This window comes from Pseudocercospora fijiensis (genome assembly GCF_000340215.1).
Source record: "Pseudocercospora fijiensis CIRAD86 unplaced genomic scaffold MYCFIscaffold_4, whole genome shotgun sequence".
NCBI classification, from domain to species: domain Eukaryota; kingdom Fungi; phylum Ascomycota; class Dothideomycetes; order Mycosphaerellales; family Mycosphaerellaceae; genus Pseudocercospora; species Pseudocercospora fijiensis.
The window spans coordinates 1,424,216-1,438,545 of NW_006921535.1; the positions used below are offsets into that span (position 1 = coordinate 1,424,216).

The 14,330-nt window shown below is 52.2% G+C and overlaps 6 protein-coding genes across 6 annotated transcripts; all 6 read right to left on the minus strand.

The window, feature by feature from the left end:
• Positions 1–167: 167 nt before the first annotated feature.
• On the minus strand, positions 168–911 carry MYCFIDRAFT_211163 (uncharacterized protein). The gene has a single exon (XM_007928038.1). It carries the CDS (start codon positions 858–860, stop codon positions 555–557), a length of 306 nt encoding a protein of 101 aa, XP_007926229.1. The 5' UTR covers positions 861–911; the 3' UTR covers positions 168–554.
• A 507-nt stretch (positions 912–1,418) lies between these two features.
• On the minus strand, positions 1,419–4,185 carry MYCFIDRAFT_94695 (uncharacterized protein; the record flags this gene model as incomplete). The annotated part of the gene is made up of 3 exons (XM_007928039.1): positions 1,419–1,795; positions 1,845–3,670; positions 3,758–4,185. Coding segments are annotated over 3 exons (2,631 nt in total), but the record flags the coding sequence as incomplete, so codon positions are not given.
• A 2,829-nt stretch (positions 4,186–7,014) lies between these two features.
• Positions 7,015–8,820, minus strand: MYCFIDRAFT_58254 (uncharacterized protein). The gene has a single exon (XM_007927695.1). The coding sequence runs from the start codon at positions 8,530–8,532 to the stop codon at positions 7,333–7,335; it is 1,200 nt and encodes a 399-aa protein (XP_007925886.1). The 5' UTR covers positions 8,533–8,820; the 3' UTR covers positions 7,015–7,332.
• Positions 8,821–8,979: 159 nt separating this feature from the next.
• Positions 8,980–9,339, minus strand: MYCFIDRAFT_196268 (uncharacterized protein; the record flags this gene model as incomplete). Its single annotated transcript, XM_007928040.1, has 1 exon — positions 8,980–9,339. The coding sequence occupies one exon, from the start codon at positions 9,337–9,339 to the stop codon at positions 8,980–8,982; it is 360 nt and encodes a 119-aa protein (XP_007926231.1).
• Positions 9,340–9,751: 412 nt separating this feature from the next.
• On the minus strand, positions 9,752–10,870 carry MYCFIDRAFT_36025 (uncharacterized protein; the record flags this gene model as incomplete). Its single annotated transcript, XM_007927539.1, has 1 exon — positions 9,752–10,870. The coding sequence occupies one exon, from the start codon at positions 10,868–10,870 to the stop codon at positions 9,752–9,754; it is 1,119 nt and encodes a 372-aa protein (XP_007925730.1).
• A 520-nt stretch (positions 10,871–11,390) lies between these two features.
• Positions 11,391–13,923, minus strand: MYCFIDRAFT_36448 (glycoside hydrolase family 37 protein; the record flags this gene model as incomplete). Its single annotated transcript, XM_007927569.1, has 3 exons — positions 11,391–11,655; positions 11,712–13,555; positions 13,711–13,923. The coding sequence occupies 3 exons, from the start codon at positions 13,921–13,923 to the stop codon at positions 11,391–11,393; spliced, it is 2,322 nt and encodes a 773-aa protein (XP_007925760.1).
• Positions 13,924–14,330: the final 407 nt, after the last annotated feature.

Here is a 14,330-nt window from a genome sequence, read left to right on the forward strand (position 1 = left end):
ACTTGCCTCTTGATTCCGAGGGGTCCATGCCTCATACAGACTCCTGCACCATTCATACGAAGGACCGTATTTCGAGCCTATCCACCCTATAGCGCGTTAACCTCAGGCCCAATAATGAAACAACGTATGTTCTGTCTCAGCCAGAGACCGGCTTTGGTAATTGTCATGATAAAAGATACTCTAGCGTACTGTCTTCGACCTAGATATCCATCTTGTGCATCGACGACAAGTTATGAAAAATCTAGTTCCGTAGTTATCAATGCCGCCGCCCAGATCTCTTTCTCTCGTGAGAGAAAATAATCGCTCTCATACCCTAAAAAAGTTCAGACAAAAAGCCAAAAAAAAAGTCATTCGTAACCGCCCAGCCCAGCTCTCATGCCTCCAACTCGCAATCTAGCTTCGTCGCTCGCTTTCGATACAAAACAAAACTCATAAGCCCAGCCCGGTGTACTTTCCCGTTGGCGGACAAGAGAAGCTTCATTCTCGCTGTGGTGCAACAAAAATGGGGGAATCGTCATCAAAGTGGTATCACCGCCGGTTCTTCAAAAGCATCATCAAATCATGTTCTTCTCCTCGAGAGGCGTGCTGTTAGCACTTCTCGATGGGATCTCTCCCTTCTCCCTCCTCTTTCGTAATGCAGGTGGCAAGAGCTTGTTCTTTTTCCTCTCTTTCTCCTTTTCCTTGATGCGAGCCGCTTCCATTTGCTTTTGAATCTGCAGCCGCGCTGCGTCTCGTCGCTCTCGGTGTTTGACTTCCTTTTCGTAGCTTGGTAATGCTGTAGTCTGATGCTCAGTGTCGCTGCTGACAGCGCTTGAGACATTACTCATGCTTGCGCTCGCCGATGCAAGTGGGGAGCTCATGCTTTGTGGGTAGTTACCACTCACACTACCCTGGAAACTGCTACCCAAGCTGTTAGAGCCAGGTCGTTGACCATACTCGCTTTTTGATCGTGGCATGTTGATCACTGCGGACTCCAATGTAGTCATGTACTGGTCGCCATATCTTTCAGACATATGGTCTTCGTCTGTATCTTCCGAACCTCGCAGCTGCGCCAATGTTGCTTCGATAGCATTGGTGTCATCAGGCAAGATGGAAGGATCGCTTGCGATTCTATCGGCGACGATGTCGAACGCTGATGGATCCTGTCCGAGTTTGCTGGGTTGCCCGCGGATCTGAGTCTTCTGCAGCTGATTGATGACATCTTCCCACTGAAAAGACCCGGGACTGTCAGGCCGCTCAGCTCTTTCTGCGCGATTCAGGCATTCCTGCGTTCTCGAATTAAGCTCCTCGCAAAGTTTGTGGAAGTCCTTGAGATCACCTTCCGATGAATTGATAGCAGCAAGAACATCGCTGTGAGTCTTGCCTGGGAGCGCAGCAGAATTATTGCTGCTCGACAGTGCAGCTGTCGCTTCGAGCCAGAGATGAATGAGGTCGGCGAATGCCCTTGCCTGGTCGATGAGATATGGCAGGCTTGGGAATCCTTCTCGACTGCTTGGTGGTAGTCGTTGCATGATTGTCATCGGTGTTGTGTAACTCAGGTGCTGCTCGGCACTGACGACTCCAGATGGCCAGGTCGATGAGCTCGCTAAGTTGGGAGATTCGTTGCTCGAAATTGGCGTGGGCACATAGCAGACATCATCAATGAAGGACTTGAAGCAGTCCCTATTCTGCACCAAGAAAGAATTCATTGGCTCCATCCATGGTTCCTTCGTGCCAAAGGTGGCCATGTTGGCCATAGTCTGGAGTGACTTGGCGATCAGTGTGAATGTGCGGCGAGCCCTTGGCTTGATGTCATCTAGGAAATGTGAGTCATAATCATGCAGAAATGATTCAAAGCCACTCACCACTGAGCAATCCAAAGAGCTTCGGGTTAAGGACTGCCGGACAGAAGAATCGCAGGAATAAGAAACCCGACACGCTGCTGTAGCTCACGCTGCGCAAGAAATCACCATACTTGTCTTCCGCACAAGCGCGAATGTGTCTGAAGATGATCCTGAGCTCGATAGGACATCGCTGCTTGTTGGCGATGATTCCTTTCCAGACCTCTTGCGTGAAAAGAAGAAGCCTTCTCCAGTTGCGGTCCACATCCTGGGGCGAGCCTACTCGGTTCGGGTCCACTTCGCAGTCAAGGTCCTTCTCGTTGATGTCCATCAGCTTGGCCGAGAGTGATTCCTCGAGGTACTCCTTGCCCACGCGTCGCATATGAGTATCCAAGCTCTTCGTAAGCAATGAATTGCCTCTGAAGAGTAAGTTGGCCTCCAAGGTAGCACTCTTGTTCAGGTCACGAACGATGAGCTCCCTGTCGCTGTTCGGCGCACCACTTCCAAGAGGGTCATTACTGCTCTCAGAGCCCACTCGTCTGCTATACCTGAGGCGGGTAATCGGCGTCTCCTTGTGTATGCCATCTATCTCCTCCTCCACCAATGCCATAAGCCAATCGCCTGCCTTGCCGGCAACCTGGAAAATATTCAATAGGCTGTCACTAAGTCGCTTGAGCTCCTGGGGTATCATTTGTGCAATCTGCAAAGTCAATCCATTCGAAAATCGATGCAGCAAGTCGCTGAGCAGTTGGTAGTCGCGCGCCATGAGGATGATGCCTTCGTCGGCTCGCACCTTGATAAGGACGTCGCCGACACGATGTCCGTGCATATTGACAATGGGCCACCATTTCTCGATTTCCTTTTCAGGCTCGAGTTCCTCCATCTGAATCTCCACCTTGCCGCACGTGACGTCAAAGGCAAGGTTTGTGAACCCACCCTGTTGCTGGTCAGAGGTTTCGTGGACATTGTGCTTACTCTCGGACTTCGGCAAATCCTGCTCGGGTGGTCGACGTTTGACGATCACACTGGCGTTGTTGAGTACTGGTGGCAGGTCCTGGAAGTCGAAGGTTTCTCCCCAAAGAGGATTTAGTCCTTCGAATTTGACCACTGTCTTGCCTCTCGTCTCGTTGTCGAGTAGAACCTCAGCGTAGTAACCATGCTTCTCGGGTGGTGCATTGGACTTGTAACCGCCGCTGAAAGCGGAAGACGAATCGCTACCGCTAGCAGGTTGCATCTTGGCTTCAACAACTCTCACGCTGAGACTCCGCTCCATTCGGAAAGTGTACGTGGTGCTTGTCGCAATCATACTCTCGAGGTCTTGATTGCCATTGGTAATGCCAGCCTCGGTTTCTCCAGCCTCGATCCGTGGTCCATAGATCGACGGCATGGTAAAAGCACGAAGTAGGACGAACCAGACCTCGTACAACACCCGATTCTCCAAACTCAAAAAGATTGGCCGAATAAATCCAGGCTGTGTAGTCGTGTAGCTTGCCGTATACTGCGGATATATCGCAATGCAGAAGTCGTTGTCCAGCACGCTGGCGTCCAATCTTTGAATGGCACACCTGCTGAGTTGGCTCAACTGCACGACCGAAATGAGGGAGTTGTCCGAGTCAGAATGCAGCTTCAGCTCGCCGTTCTCGCGCAATTGACCACTGATCCGCCGCCACCTCCGCGAGCCCACAGACTGCATCCGATACGTATTCGGTCGTCCAGCAGACACCTGACCAAGGGCACTCGTGCTGTTATACCCGATGTTTGTATCCCAGTAAATCATCTTCCCAATTTTGATGACAGGGTTCTCCTTGGCCACGGCGCCAATTACAGATTTTCGACGATCGCTTTTCTGGCTTCTATTGCTCGCGGCACGATCTCGACCGGTGCTGTTTACAGGGTTGTTCACTGAGGCTCTACGTTTCGAAGGTTCCACCATCGACGATGCTTTGGAGTCGGAGGCCGATTCCGGTCTGTGGTCACCACTGGAAATGGAGGCGTTGTCTCTTGGCGCCCAATGCAATAAAGCAGCAAACCAGGCATCAAAGTCTGATTGCGTTTGAAGTTTGATGTGGACCTCATCAGGCCTGTCAGAGAACGTCACCTCCAGATAAGGCATGTCGCCATCCAGGTTCGAGCGCACATGAGACCCTTTAAGATCGGGTACAAGCGTCTTGTGCGCACCTTCGCTCCCTCTGGATTCGTACATCAAACTGCCATTTTCTTCGTGGATGTAGCAATAACTTTGCGACCAGGGATTGCCATGGCCACGTCGGAAAATGACATTTCCACTCATCCTCCCATTCAAGGTCTTCATCAGGTGTAAAATCCTCCTCGCATTGGCGCTTGGTAATGCCGACTGGATGCTATCAGCCGTGCCGGACGATACGGGCGAGATGGAACGATGTCCTTGCGGGGTATGTGCAGGAGACTCGCGTGGGGACGAGACTGAAGGCGCTGATGGCACTTCCGTTGATGCAGGCACCGATGCAAGATATTCTGCTCCACCTTGGTATGCGGGCGATGAAGCTGGTGACTGAACGCCGCCGCCGCCGCCGCCGCCGAATCTGGTTCTGCTCTTGATGGACGTGAATGAATGATCCGAGCCTCCTCTCCTGTGCTGGTCCAGCGTGCGCGTTCGTGGCCGATAAGCCTTGCCATTGTCCTCCATGATGCCGTGAGTTCGTTGCCCATTGCTCTTGCTCTCACTGCCCAAGAATGAGGTGGAGGACAAGTTGACGCTTCCGTCCCGGCTCAGAGGCGGACTCAATGTTGAGCCGCGTTCAGAAGCCCTATCCTTTCGACTTCTGCTAGTGGAATTGCTCGGGCTGTCTCGTGCGGCGGCTCCGCCGACAATGGTGGTGGTGGTGTGCGGAATGAAGACGCGATCGTAATTCATGCTGTTCGAGCTTTCTGACGCTCGACCACTGTCGAGACTTCGACCTGCACCATTAAGGCGAAGCTCATTTCCCCTTCTCGCGTGTTCGTCGTCGGGCGTTACCGATCGAATGGTTTGTGTGGCGCTAGACACTGCTGTGCTACCCTGGCGCAGCGGCATTGAGGGACGTCTTTCGATTGTTCGCTCGCGAGATGAGCTTCCTGGAGGCGTCTGCAGTGCTTGCCTCTCGGAATTCAGCCAGTCGTCGTACATGGTAGGCTCTTTCGATTGCTTTTCTCGTGCCCAACGGCGGGCGGCGGAGTCTTGCGCCTGCGGAGGGTCGCTATTCCAGGGAACGCCAGAGCGTCTCCGATGGGACTTGTCGCCCATTGCTGGCCTCCGGATATCTCCACTTCCCCAGTATCGGCTCGCGTGCGTTGTCGTGGTCCAGACGGGGCGCGCGCGCTCAGCAACAAGAATGGTGCTGGGAAGTCGAGGTCACGGCGCGAAGCAGTGCAGCGGCGGTCGGGTGGGTGTTGGTTGTTGTCTGAGTGCAGACAAGTCGTCGGCCGTGGCGACAGCGTCGCATATCGCAGTGAATGCCGCTGCCGCTGCCGCTGCCGCTACTGTACAGTAATGCGTGGGTGGGAGGCGTATCTCTGTGCTGCAGCGGTTGCCGAGAACAAAGGCCCACATTCAAGCGCAATTGCGGTGGCAGCCCGATTGGGAGCAACGACGCAACAATAACAATGCGCGTCGCAATCAGAGCAGCAATCGGAGCATGCAGAGGTGTCTTGAAGCCACGAGCGTAGCGATAGCGATACCAGGCACGCACGCTGCAGTTCAAGGTTGCTGCCACGAGGAGAGTTTGGGCAGTCAGCCACCCACGCCGCCCGCGAGTCGAATCCACGAAGCCTGAAGGTCCACCGTGCACCCACGCCGGCGCTCTCGAACAAATTCCTCGCCGGCAACAATAATAATCTCGTCTGCCTGCCTTGAACCTTCAAACACTGGAACGCATCTCGCACGTGACACCAATCGACCACCCCCGTCAATTCTGATACAGCCCAACGACTGGAGCCCGCCCGGCCCTCCGCCCGCCCGCCCGCATGCCCAGTGCCCACCGATCACGACTCACGAGACGGCATCAGCTTTGCCAGTCCACTACACTACTACTCCACTCCTTCTACTACACTGCCTTTCCCACCCGACCCGACCATGCATGCCTTGGACAGCCAGCCGCCAGCGTTCGTGTTCGTGTTCTCGAAGCAATCGTCAAGCCAAGCCTGTTCCCCGTGTCACACCTCAGCACGAGCACGAGCCATTGCAGTGTTTCGTCTTTCGTGTTCAACAACCACTCACACACCGCAAAACACTCTAGACCATGTGACGTGTGAGGCGTGCAGGTACAAAGTTCACGTTACAGTATGTGCATACAGAACGGCCACCGGAGGCCAACTAAACCGTGTCCCCTGTCTTCCGGGCGATCCACACCGACTTTGTAATTGTTTCATATAGTTACCTCGGTCCTAATTATCGTACTTAGTACCCTTTAAAAGTTCGCTATTCTCTTTACGTATTCTAGTACTAATATCGAATAGCACTATTTTCTCTAATAACTTTAATTAGTATTAGTAATAAATGTTCCTAACTATTACCTATACTATATATAGTTCTTAAAAGAGACTCTAGTAGACTAGAATCTTGTCCCCCTTCTATAATATAGTTTTTCCTTCTATCTAGTCTAGTATATTTACCTATAGAAATACTTTTTAGAAAATTAAATAAACCTTTAGATATTAAAATTTAATTATACTAAATTTTTTTTTTAAGTTTTTACTAGCTACTAATCTTCTATTTATCTTTCTATCTATCTTACCTATTATTTAATAATATATTATTACGAACTACTATATAGCTATATTACTTTTAAAAAGCTATTAAAATTTCTACATCCACTAAAGTCTATAGAGTCTAGTAGTATATTTATCTATATATAGCACAGCCTCCCTACTACTTAATCCAACACCTATCAACTCTGCTGCTCTTCCCTCTTGGTCACAATCCCAACCTCCTTACCAAGCAGTCGGTAGCCTGTGGCAATCGTGTTATACCCATCTGGTTCGTTTCAACTCTCGTTCCTGGCGTAGGACAGTAAGCGCTGGCCATGACTCGAAAGCAGAAAAGTCGAGTCAGAGGAGAGGCTAATAAGCACTATGAAAAATCCTCCGTCATGCGAACGCATCCAGGACGTCAGGTTGAAAGAAAAGGGCTGCTTCGTGTAAACACATCTGATGGGTATCATGTAGAAAGACCAGCACTGGTAGAAGAATATGCTGAGTGTGTGTGATATTCTAGTGATGATGACACTTTGCTCGCCGAGCCGACTGTGAATCCTTCCTTCCCGCACATTGTGACAAGTATATCAGTTTCATACTGGGATATCCATGCTGACACTCTTCACAAATTCATCACAACACAGACCAGATCAAAAAGAGAGAGGCGAAAACAGAAAGGACATTTTCGTCAAGAGAGCAACCAGATTATGATTTCAACCATTCCTGTGGTGGATAGACATGACTCCAAAGAAAAAAAAAATCCGAGCGAACAGTGCCGTGCCGACGAAGCTGTAGATCCTCCCTATGAATTCGTTCGGCTTCGAGGCACGGGAGAAAAGCTGTTCTCGTCGCTGATCGGAGACATTCCAGTGCTCCTCCCTCCACCAAGATCTCCGCTGGCAGTCTTACGGATACTCTGCCTCATTGTCTCGATCGTAAGTTCTCCGTGCTGGTTTCCAGGACTCCCGAGCCCTATACTGCGCACTGGAGATTGCTCTGGATTTACCGTAAGAGGATTGGCATTGGTACCGGGCGGGGGCGTTGTGAGACCTCCTTTTGAACTATGTGTTGAATTTGGGGATCGCGGAGATCTCAAAGGTGACGCAGCACGTTCCCCGATAGAGGCCGACATATTCGATATAGGTAGACCTTCTCGGCTGCCAACCTCACTGAAGCTGGAAGCGGCCATTTGCTGGTGCTCGCTGTGGACGATGTCTTTGAATGAGATGAAGCTGAGACGTCTGACATCATTTGGATCCAGTTGTGCGTACGTGCTCGCATTATCATCTTCAGTTCCTGGTATTATTCCTGTGGCATGCAAGCTTGACGAAGGTTCGCTTATCGCAAGGTCTATCAATTCGCTTCGTGGAGAGTTCAGTGAGGTCAAATCGGTATTACTAGTTGCAGCTTCGAGCACCACTTGAGCAGCAGGTTGATGCGACGCCGATGTGACTATTTCAACTTCGTCCGGATTCAAGCGGTTATTCGTGATTGCTTCGGCAGAGGCTTCGAGTGCTGGAGGGATAGCATCTTCGGTGATGACATGCGCAGGCAGATGCTGTTCCAAGTTCTTCTCATCCTTACCAAGAGAAGATATCGGTATGGGTTCCTGAACATTGCGCTCGAATATTTCAGAGGATGCAGGGCTGTGTAGTCGCGGCGAACTCGATCTCACTCGTGATGGCGAAGCAGCGATTGTGTTCTGTAATGGGTTGTTCCTGAGAGCTTTTTGCGCTTTGGGATCAAGTTGCGCTTGCTTCGAAGGCGATGCGACTTCCGCCTGAGAATGAACTGTGTTCATCTTCGGTTCTGCCTTTTCGTCCTTCTTCTTTCCAGCCAATCCCAACAATCTCTGTTTCAAAGTCTTCCCGTCTTGCTCCGCAACACTGCTGGCGCTAGCTTCTCGAACGTCCTGACGCTGTTCTTGCGTTATCAGCGGCGTGGACGAGTTCTGAGGGCTTATTGTGCGTGGGTTGGAGGTTGAAAGCGAGTGCGTCGGCATGTCATACAGGTGTACAAGTCGTTCCCAACGGCATGAAGAATCCAAGTGCCCAAGATATGGTCGTGCTAATCCAAAATACCGCAACAGTTGGCTCTAACGACAGGAAAGCCTGGTATCCCAGCTTGGACGGAGTGTCGCGGCCTGAAGTGCTTGCTTCGCTTGGTCGGAGACGGGATTTGCAGGTGGAAGGGTTCCCAGCAAATGCCGCTACCGTATAGCAGCCATGCGGAAAGACAATGGCTGGAAGAAAGATGGCAATGGGTCGCAATGCTGGCCAAGCTTGGGTTCCTCGAGACAGAGGGGAAGGAGCAACGAGGCAGGCCGCGTCGTGGTGGTGAAGACGAGACCCTCCCTCTCTGCACATGACCATGCACGATGACGACGTCTGGCCTTCGCCCATCGTTTCACCCCTTAATCCAACCAACAAACCACTACGCGTGTCGAATGCTATTGCTCTGCTGTGATACGGGTGGTTTGATCGTCCGGTTTCACGAGTTTGAGCCGGACGACCACGTAGAGTGCTGCGAGCTGCTTCGCGTCCTGCTGCCTTCGCAACCAGCTGCTTCTCCAGGCGTGAACAGCACCAACACACTCGGAAGCACGCAAACCGCCTCGATCTTCTTCGGACCGCACGGACGAGCTCTTCCCAGCAGAGCCCACGGATGTTTCTCGGATCTCAATGGCGGTAGGGTCAGAGTCGATGGCATATCTGCTTCCGGCGACGGGGATGTGGCCCGGACCAGTGAGACTGGAGATGTATCGCGATGACGAGGGGTGAAGGGTGTGAGTACTGAAGGCATTCTGCATTGGCTAACGCGTTGGTTTGGTGTCGTCTAGAGTATTGCTCTGCTCTGGCTCTGCTCTATATACATTGCGTGAATCTCAGCTGGCCCACCGTTCAGCATACCGCAGCAAAAAGCTGATTGCCTGGGCGTACAAAGGATGGAACACAGCCTCGGTCCCACAAATAGCCCAAGCCATGCAGCCGCCGTGGTCTCTAATGTGTACTTTTCGATCGTGCAATGCCTTTGTGCTACGTTGCGCAGTATCATCAGTTGTGGCTCTTGCCCGTCGTCAGCTCGTCTCGTCGATTGCTCGTCTATTCTGAAGCAGTGCTACGCTGAATCGCTCGGATAATGCTCACGTGCTCCTCAATGTCCTTCCAAGTTGAGGACATCCTAGGATGGTCTTCTGGCAAGAGGCATTTGGAATTGCTGCTCTAAGCAAAAGCTTTGGAGTAAGCCTTCTTCTCCCTCGCCTTCCGGTCTGCTGCTGCCTTCTTGACCGCCGCCAGCTCGTTCTTGATACCTGCATCGCCTGGAACGAGCTTCTGTGCCTCTTCCAAATATTTCAGTGCACCCTCTTCATCCTTGGAGCTCTTGAGCGCAACGGCCTTTCGGAAGAATGCCTTACCCTTCTCGGCATCGGAGATACCTTCGACGGCGCTAGCCTTGTCTGCAGATTCGTAAGACTCCTTGAACCGATTGAGCTTGAATTGCATCAAAGAACTGTTCGTGTGAAGTGAGATCTTGAGCTTAGTGAGCTGAGCACCAAGCTCAGGTGGATCATTGTCGAGCGGTGCCGGGTACTCTTGCAGATAGCGGAGAGCTTTCTGGTATTTAGCCAGTGCGGTTGTGTGGTCGCCAGCCTTGAATGCTTTGGTACCCATAGCCTTCAGGTCTTCCACTATCCCGACGATCTTCGCGCCTGTCCAGTCTTCGCCCTCCGTGAGCTGGTCTTCAGGAAATTCCTCATATGCGTCACCTGTGCTATCGGCAGCCTTCTTAGTGAACTCCGAGATGTCTGCGTCAGCTGGGAGCTCGCCGCAATCCTCAATCACGCAGTCCTTCTCTGGCTTGTCATTCACTCCAACTGGCGTATTCTCAATCTGTCTGACGATGCTCTTTCCTGCGACAACCTCACCGAAGACCACGTGCTTGCCGTCCAAGTGAGGCGTCGGTACTGTTGTGACGAAGAACTGGCTGCCGTTTGTGCCTGGTCCAGCATTGGCCATTGACAACAGGAATGGCTTCTCATGCTTCAGTTCGAAGTTCTCATCCTCGAACTTCTCGCCATAGATACTCTCGCCGCCTGTCCCGTTGCCAGCGGTGAAGTCACCGCCTTGGATCATGAAGCTCTTGATGACTCTATGGAAGCTCGAGCCCTTGTAGTGAAGAGGCACGCCAGCTTTGGCCTCGCCCTTCTCGCCAGTACATAGTGCGCGAAAGTTTTCAGCGGTCTTGGGTACGATGTCGTTGTATAGTTCGAAGACGACTTTTCCGAGCTTCTCACCGCCGATCGAGATGTCGAAGAAGACCTTACTACGAGGAGCGGCCATGGTGGGGAGCTTCGGTCGCGAATCTGATGACTGGGTGGTGTTCTTGACTGCGAGTGACTTGTGTCCGCGAGCTTGATGGCTTTTGTATGGTATGTACAAGTTGGATGTTTCCAATTGTGATCAGTGAGGTCAGGCAACGCGATGAGCTGAAAAAGAGCTGGAGGGCTCGACTTCCAGAAGATTCACCTGCATGGCATGGCGGGGCAGCTGGGGTAAAAACTTATGCAGGAACAAGATCGACAGCCACAAGCGGGAAACGACTCCAGAATCACGCGAGTGTCAGGGAACAGTAATCTTGTGACAATCATTGTCATGTCACAGGTGGCAGAAATGTGCTTTTGTTTAAAACTCTCAGGTACCAACTCGCCATCTCGAAATGAGGACTGCCAACGACTCCATGCTCAAGATCTCATCCAATCGCAATATGCATCAATGTCGTAGCAATCATCGCTGCTTTCCTCTACCCCTCAGGTGAACTTGGAAGCGTTCGAAAACGCCAAAGTCGAAATGATTCTATCATCTAAACGCCCTTCAAGGCCATCGTGCCCGAATTCACGTCGTTGTGAGTGTCACCGGCACCACCGTGATGCGCGTCAGCAGGTTGAACTGGTGCTGGAGTGTGCGACTGCTGAGTATGCAAGTTCTCGCGAAAATCGACTGGATCTTCTGCAGCTTCTGTCATCTTCTTGAAGGTATCCCAAGGTGTGACGGCACCAAGAGCTCGCTTCATGTGCGCATTGACAATCTGCAGGGCGTAGCAGTAGGATGCGTTGACCCAGCCGAAGCTGCCAAGTATGTTAGCATATGAACCCGGCAGAGTAGTCGCATGGAAATAGCTCACCCTTCTGTCGCCACACCTTTGAAGTCGCCTCCCTGGTTGCCGTACTCTGCCTCCACTTTGTGAGGATCAACCTGTCTCGTCACATTGTACTTCTCCACAACCACGCCATTGAAGTCGACGAATGCCTTCGTGCACATGTAAATCCAGCGATAGCAAAGTCTCTGAGCTTCCTCTTCAAATCCGTATCGCAAGAAGCCTGTCCAGGCCAGAATCTGCTGTGGAGCCCAGCCGAAGGGGAAATCCCACTGACGGTTCGGGCGATGCACGCCAACAGGGCCGCGAGACTTTTCAGTGCCAGAGACAAGGCCGCCATGAACCTCAAACTTCGGAAGTGCCTTTTGAACCATGACTGCAGCCTGTCTCGGAGTGCATGCGCCTGCCCACATGGCCCAAAATGTGGTGGCACTTTCGTAACCAGTCTGTTGCTTTTTGACTGTGTTGTAGTCGAAGAACATGCCTTCCTCCTCGTCCCACATGAGTTTGTCCATGAGCTGGCGGCGCTTCTTGGCACGGCGATCCCAGACTGAAGAGACTTCAAACTCGGGATGTCCAGGCAGGCGCCATTCCTCAGGAATCTCCAGCTTGTCGCCAAAGAAGGCACGGATCGTTCGAGCAATGTCCACTTCGTATTTGTACAAGCACGAATTGAGATCGACAGTGGCCAAATGAGCTGCAACCTTTTCCAGGCGGTATGAAGTGTCGTGGCCTGATTCTCGAACGGCTCGGTCGTGAAGGAAGTACTCGTCCAACTCTGGCTCAAAGACATGGCCGTAGTTGTATGCGTGAACGAAGTCTTTGAAGGTCATGTTATGCTTCTTGGCGTATGGGGTAAGCACATGGACGAAGTGAGTCGCTTCGGTCTCTGGTGGCACGCCAAGACCTCCAGGCACATATCGAGATAGGCCAGATTCTGGATCGAAACGAGGTTTAGACATCCATGTCGAATAGTAGTCCTTGATGGCGGCGAGCATGGCCCGTCGCAAGAACTCTAGGCTGTCTGGCCTATGCTTGATACGGTCGTAGACGCGGAGAGCCATGTCGGTGAGGAAGGGCGGCTGTGATCTGCGGAGGTAATATGATCTGTTGGCGTTCAGGATCTTGCCGTAATGACGAATGCAGAAGCAGAAGTGCTTGACCATGGCCTCGCAAAGATCCACGCGATCGCAGACGAGTAGGCCGAGGGTCTCCATGTAGCTGTCCCATCCGTAGAGCTCGTTGAAGCGACCACCTGGAACGACGAAAGGAAGTCCTTTGAAATCTGGTTCCCCGTCAGGCGTGTCTTCCACCTGCTCCATCTCAATGGCGAGGAGGCCGGGTGCGCTGTTCAAGTCGCGCACATATTCGTCATCATCTGCGGCACCTTCCTTGAGCCATCGAACGTCGAGGCGCATGTGAGGATGTTCTCGTGCGATGCGAGTGTAGTAAGCGTGCTGCTCTGGTGCTCCGGGAGGAATGTAGATGCGAGGTCGAGGGTCTGATGTCCAATCCTTGGGATCTCTGCCGACAGCAGCAATGTTGGAACCGTCGATCCTTCTCGTCAGGTTCGGCCAGAACTGGTCCTTGATGAGACGAGCCATGCGGTTGACCGGATTCTCATTCAAACGAGACTCATCCAAGACAATCTGCCTCCGACCATACTTCTTGGCCAAAGTAAGCTCTTGCAGCAAGTTGCTGAGCATGTAGTTGCCTCGGACATCGAAGCGTTTGTATCCTCCCGAAGAAGCTGTCCCAAGCTCAAGAGTCTTCGGCCCAGAGTCTTCAATGGTGATCTGGATATTGTGATCGGTGTCTTCACGAGCCAAGAGCGTCTTCAAAGTGTCGTCCACGTCAATCAGGTACCGGCGCTGGACATTACCCGAATGTACGTCTGTGACTGTGTGTAAGCAATAAGCCCTCGTCAAGTGATGCTAGATACTCACCTGCGCTGGTCCTTCTTGCTGGAGCTTTGAAAGGCTTCTCGCCTACATGTACCTTGTTAAAGCCGGGATCGACCTGAAACACAGTGTGAGCACACGAAACGTTGGGACCAGTGGGTAGACTGGGCCCATGCCGTCGTGCTTACAGCAGAGTATGTGCGGCTTTTCGCCATTTTCCTAGTAGAGTGGCTAACGCCATAGTAGACACTCGGGGCAGCGTAGGGATCGAGATCGGGTTGCGATTCGTGATGAGCGTCGTGGGGGTTAATCGGGTGTTCGGAATTCTGCGAGCTCATGCTCCGTGGATTGATGGTGTCGCAGGCGTGTGATGGCTGGAGCAGCTGCAGGAAGTGCGTTGTCGAGTGGTTTTGCTTGATGCCATTAGCATCTGAGCACAAGCCAATGATGCAAAACGCAAGGGGTGTTTGGCGGGGCAGAAGGTGAGCAAGGATTCTACCTCGTGAGATGTCGCCGATGTCCCGTGGGCGTGTCAAAGGCCCAAGGCAGCGCACGACGAGGGCTTTGGATGTGGCGGATGTCGAGATAGGTGCAATTGAATCGAAGGGGAAGAATAAGCTTCTGTTGCTGAGTGCTGAGGACTGTCAGTGTTAGAGAGCTGTCACGCGACAAAGGATGCGAGCGAGTGCATGATGTGGTTAAGAGATGAGTCGATCGAATGGACGAGGATACAGTAGGAGGAGGC

What these genes read in the sequence shown, in the direction of transcription:
- MYCFIDRAFT_211163 (XM_007928038.1), bottom strand. Translation starts at nt 860, where the DNA reads ATGAGCTCCCCACTTGCATCGGCGAGCGCAAGCATGAGTAATGTCTCA.
- MYCFIDRAFT_58254 (XM_007927695.1), bottom strand. Translation starts at nt 8,532, where the DNA reads ATGCCGACGCACTCGCTTTCAACCTCCAACCCACGCACAATAAGCCCT.